The 5295-nt window shown below is 36.4% G+C and overlaps 1 protein-coding gene across 1 annotated transcript; it reads right to left on the reverse strand.

Moving 5' to 3' along the window:
• Positions 1 to 1311: 1311 nt before the first annotated feature.
• RNF114 (ring finger protein 114) lies at positions 1312 to 4967 on the reverse strand. The gene is made up of 5 exons (XM_009576513.1): positions 4821 to 4967; positions 3643 to 3749; positions 2769 to 2883; positions 1784 to 1891; positions 1312 to 1560 (listed from the first exon to the last, which is right to left on the reverse strand). Exons 2-5 carry the CDS (start codon positions 3747 to 3749, stop codon positions 1495 to 1497), a joined length of 396 nt encoding a protein of 131 aa, XP_009574808.1. The 5' UTR covers positions 4821 to 4967; the 3' UTR covers positions 1312 to 1494.
• Positions 4968 to 5295: the final 328 nt, after the last annotated feature.

Raw genomic sequence — 5295 nt, forward strand, 5'->3', positions numbered from 1 at the left:
TGGGGTGCGTTTCATTGTTTTAAGGGTAAGGTTATGCTGCAGTCTGCAGAGTGCGATGATACTAAGTTTACTGGTCAAATAAATTAATTAGTACTCAATTCTGTGGTGGTGCAGGTCCACTGCTCCAATTAAACATGCTTAAATTAGACTTGACATCTCAACACTACTGTGATTTATAAGTTCTCGTCAGGTGTCTTAGATCGTTAGATCTCAGCATCTTGACTGTGCAGTTAATGAAAACGTTAAACTAACAAGGAATCTCTATTGCAAAAGTGCAGACTTGAATATAGAGTATCCATTTACCATTTACTGGAACTGTCATCCTGCTTTCTGGGTTATATTTTACTTTTTCTTTGAAAGCTATACCTGCATATTATACATATAATATTATATGGAAAACAATCTAAGTACAGCTTCATCTACTTTAGCAACATTTAACTGAAGAACAGGAATTCAAAATACCAGTTAGAATCTTTAAATGCAGAAAGGTAGTGTTATGCAAGTGCTATGAATAATTGGTAAGTTCTGCTACCAGTTTGCCTTGAGAGATGGAAAAAACTAGGAATATATATGAAAATTTTAGTTCAAATAGAAAGCAGAGGTATTGAAAAAAAACCTTCTGAATTCCCCTATCAGCATAAGGCTTAAAATCACTAGAAAACCCGTTTCAAAAACACCAATTTAATCATAAAGCCAACAAAGTTGATTAGTATTTGCTAAGATAGTTAAAAAATGATGCATTTTAACCAAGACCAACATTAAAGTTTATTTTCCAGGCTAGAAATTATGGTCAAAGTATGGAAGAAAGTAATAATCATGCATAGAACTAAAATATTTTGAACTAGTTGCTTACACAGGTGCAAAGATTTGCTAAGAAAGTTTGTATTTTGAAGACTCATACTGAAGACATGTTTTCCATACAGTTGAGAGGCTGCGTGTAAGAATTTAAACACTGGGAAACATAACGAAATCACAGGCATCATAGGTCACTTTAAATGAGAGCTGGTCTGACAATTACAGTTAGCACCTAGAGGTCTCGCTAAAGGAAAACAAGAGCTACAATACACCTCTCATACTATCATTTAAGATAGGTAAATGAGATTGGGAAGAGATATTTATTAAGTAGTTCAGGCCATTCCATTTGGAATGTTTTTGTTTTTAGACAGTCAAATGAACACAACTGCAAAAGAAACCAAGAAATAAGCATGGGTAAAGGGAAACAGATTTGTCTCCTCCATGTTGATCTACAATTAAGCTTTGTGGGAAGAAAGTGAGAAAATTAGGCTGACAGGGTTGAATGGCATAGACCGTGTTAACAAAAGACTGAGTGGTACAGAAATATCAAACCAGGATTTGAAACTGAGATAGGGATTAAAAAGTCTTCCATATTTCTGGATGCCTGAGTTCATCTTGGGATGTACAGGGAGAAGCGCGAGGATGGCGGGCATTTCCCCCTCATGGAAGCTTGGTTTTACAGTTAATCTTCTGGTTGGTTCATTTATCCCGCAAAGAACGCATCAAAACCTGTGCCATCATATCATCTTCATCAGCATCATAATCCTATGAACAAAGGGTACAGAAATGCTTTTACTGCAACAGCCATGCTGGTTAATACAACACCAAATAAGAACAGAAAAAAAGCTGTCTCTTCCTTTGACTTGCCAATAATCCAATTTCTCTCATGATACCATCTGCGTGGATGAGATTTCATAGTAGTGGCTATGTAAAAAAGCTGGATTTTAAGAGTCATCAGGCTGTATTCCAAGGGTGAGGAAACACATACCACAAAAGTATCATATGAAAAGCGATGTCGTCTTTGAAGGTGCTCCATGAAGTTAGCACTCCTGTAATTTGGATCTCCCCATGGCATTGAGGCACAAATTGGGCAAACCTTCAAGAAAAACCCAAAAAAGCCAATTAAAGCCCAAAGGTTAAGTGCTTTAACGCTTACAGTAAGGAAGGGCAGGACAGAGATAGCATGGAAGACTGAAGTTTGAGGTTTATGACAATCACTATTCTATAGGCAAAATGATGTCAATTAGTTTGCTGGGACTAATACAGATAACCTGAATAATTTTAATTCAAGTCTTAGATCTCTGAACTGGGATGGCTTACCCTTCTCTCTACATTCTGAAAATCGGAACTGACTACAGCTGTTTGCCTTAGAAGATTTCAGCCTTTATTTCTCAGTAATAGAAAAGTTTCCTTGATCTCCTTTGCAAAGATCACTTCTCTCCAAGAGCAAAAAGGAACTTTTTTCCTAAATAATTTGGAATTCCAAAAAACTTTCCAGAAAAATTAAAGTTTCAAATTCAGTTCCATGCTTTGCAATTCCTTTTATATGAGAGGGAGTATCAGCAGATAAAGATTATTAGAATGATACACCATTTTTTGCAAGCATTTTTCCCAATAGATTATAATATCTTCTTGCTGAAAACAGCAGAGGGGAAAATTAAATGCCCGACATTTTTTTGAAATTATATCTTATTAATTTTATGTTTGTTACTGTGCCTAATTAACTTTGAATGTCTGCCATTTTTCACACATGAAAGGAGGATGTGACCTAGCTGCAATAGGAATAGAGACTAGTCACCTCCAGAGAATGTATCGAAAACCAACATCAAAATTACATAAAAGTTAAATGCATGAACAGCATACCCACATTTAACTTTAACAGGAGTAATTATAAATATTTACTTAACTTCATGCTTTCAAAGGGATTTAAGACTAGACTTCATTGCAATTCTTGCACCAAGACTTTTTATTACCACTTGTTTTGCATCCATGCTGTGCAATGTTTTGCAGTGTTCAACTAGTCCTTCTTGATCCAAATTTTTCTCGCTGCAATACGGACAAGGAAAGGTAAAGCGATTTGGGAAGTTCCTGGTTAGGGGGAGAAAAATAAGTTATTTATCATTGTAAGGAAGTTAAAAGTAAACGTTTTAGGATTCAAGGCTCAAAAGTTGTCTTACCAGCTCTTAAGAATTCAAATAATTTAAAGCAAGAGTCTTATTCTATGATTCAGTTAAGACAAGCTAATTGTAAGAATCAGCTTTTTAATTTCCAACAATAGCTTAAGGAACTCTTAATATCATCCATATTTACACAGAATGAAAGCTCTTCTACAAATGTCATAAATGCCATTTACCATCTTGTTTGTTTGTTTTGTTTTTTTAATGCACAGGATACCACCCAGTATGCTACAATGCAGATGACTACACTGCAATCAATTCCATCTTCCCTTTATTATAAGTTACTACAATCAAGAGACAGAAAGATAAAAGTTTTTATTTAAAAATAGCTACTTCTACTGAGTACCCTGATCTGGAAGATGTCTAGTGCATGGACTACACAGAAAGCAGAATAGCTTGCCTGTGCACAGTCAGATGCAGGATTAAGGCTTAGTTTTTAACAATGTGAAAGGATTAAAACAATTAATACCCAAACTGAGCAAAGAGGTAAAGTCTGCTTTTACTCCAAAATTCTGTAGTTCGCATGAAACCCCATAATGCAGCTAAATTTTTTAAAGATAAAAGGACTCTTCTCAGAAGAATCAAAATTGAGAGTTTATGATGATTAATCAGTAACAGCCCTGCTTTTGTGACAAAAAAAGACAAGTACTTCCAGAGAAGAGCTAGTTACCTGGTGTTGTGAAGTGGTTCTTTAGTTACAGCTTTCACACCTTCCATTATATAATTCTGGTACTTTGAACAAGAAGCTGCATGGCTACGCATCTTTGAGAGATACATCTGTGCAGGCAACAATTGCATAGCAAGGTTAATTTAAACTATCTGCAGTTACTTCTACACTTTTAAGCAGAACAAAGCAGCTTTCTGCAGGCAGTGTTAAAGCAGGAAAATCCAAACACTTCAGCTGGCGAGGCAGAAAGCTTTGAGATCATAGATTAGTTAATCTGTAACGTTGCTGCCTGTAATATTTTACAAATACAACACTGTTCAGGACAGCTCACTTTTCTTAACCTATACTACAGTATAAAAAAAAATGCTTCATATAAAGCCAGTTTACCTGGCCACTGAGGAGAAGAGACAGTGTATGGAAAATAATTTGGCTTTTAGTACAGATCTTGGTGTAGACTGATTGCTAATTGTTCAATCCCATTAATGAAAATTCAAATTCACAATAAGGAAATCTGTAATTCACGGCACTACAGTTTTCTATCAGCTGGAATGAAGACAGAATGAAGACACTACCCAGAAATAAAAAGTGAAATTAACTGAACTGTTACCCTCACCTTAGTGTGTCTAATTATACTTTTCTTGTTGTTTTGCCATCTGCTAAGGTATTTTCTTATACATTCAATTAACGCTAAGAAGCCCAACTTTATAAAGAGAAAGGAAGTGACAGGAAGGATGCCATACAGGTATTCAACATGCAGGACACTAACAAACAATAAGTCTATGGAATACACCACCCATATAAGAAAACTTCGACTCATAACTATTTAAAATGAAGCAAATAAATTTCTGTTTAAGAGCCGAAGAGATCACTATCTAAAACCCACATCCACTGTTTCATTACAACATTCCTCCCACAGAGACATGCTCGCAGAAGAAACCTCAGAAGCAATATTTTACTATATTGCCTTCACTCGAAATTCACTTCCTGGAGAGGTAAATAAAAAACTGTGGAAAGAATGTCAACATTTGGGTGCTGCCTATAGAAAATATCTTTAGCACTTAACAGAACAAACATTTTGACCTGATTCTGCAGAAAGCTGAAGAGCAAGCACTTTGTTTCCCTCTAAGCAGTACGGCCAAGCAGGCACACCTCATGCATTTAATTTCCAAATACTTTCATACTTTTTTATTGCAGCCATTGCAAGTGGTTTCTGTCGTTTCGATTTGCTTTTCCAAGTCTAGAGCTCTGCTACCAGGCGACAGGGTACTGCGGCAGACACCACAAACTGGCTTTTTCGGCTTAAGACATTCCTGCAGGCACGGAGTGCAAAAGCTAGGGTGGGAGAAAAACAGTAGGTGATGAGAACAGCCCTCCTGGACACGCAGCAGAAATATCCAGAGCCGTTCCACATCTTCTGCCCTAAGTGATGATGGAATCTCAAGAAATGATAACTAATAAAACAGCAGCCTGTTGACATTTGCGCATGAAGGGAGGAGTAGGATTCTAGTTCGTTATGCTCAGTGTTACTAGCTTTCGGACAGTGCTCTGCTCCCTCGCTTTCCACATCTTTCAGGAGGGGAAATAATCGAAAGTGAAAAAATATTAGTTTTTTTCCACTACCTTCTTTTTCTTTCTTTTTTTTGTTTCTCTTTTCAC

The sequence above is a fragment of the Fulmarus glacialis genome, unplaced genomic scaffold, assembly GCF_000690835.1.
Source record: "Fulmarus glacialis isolate BGI_N327 unplaced genomic scaffold, ASM69083v1 scaffold42050, whole genome shotgun sequence".
In the NCBI taxonomy this organism is placed as follows: domain Eukaryota; kingdom Metazoa; phylum Chordata; class Aves; order Procellariiformes; family Procellariidae; genus Fulmarus; species Fulmarus glacialis.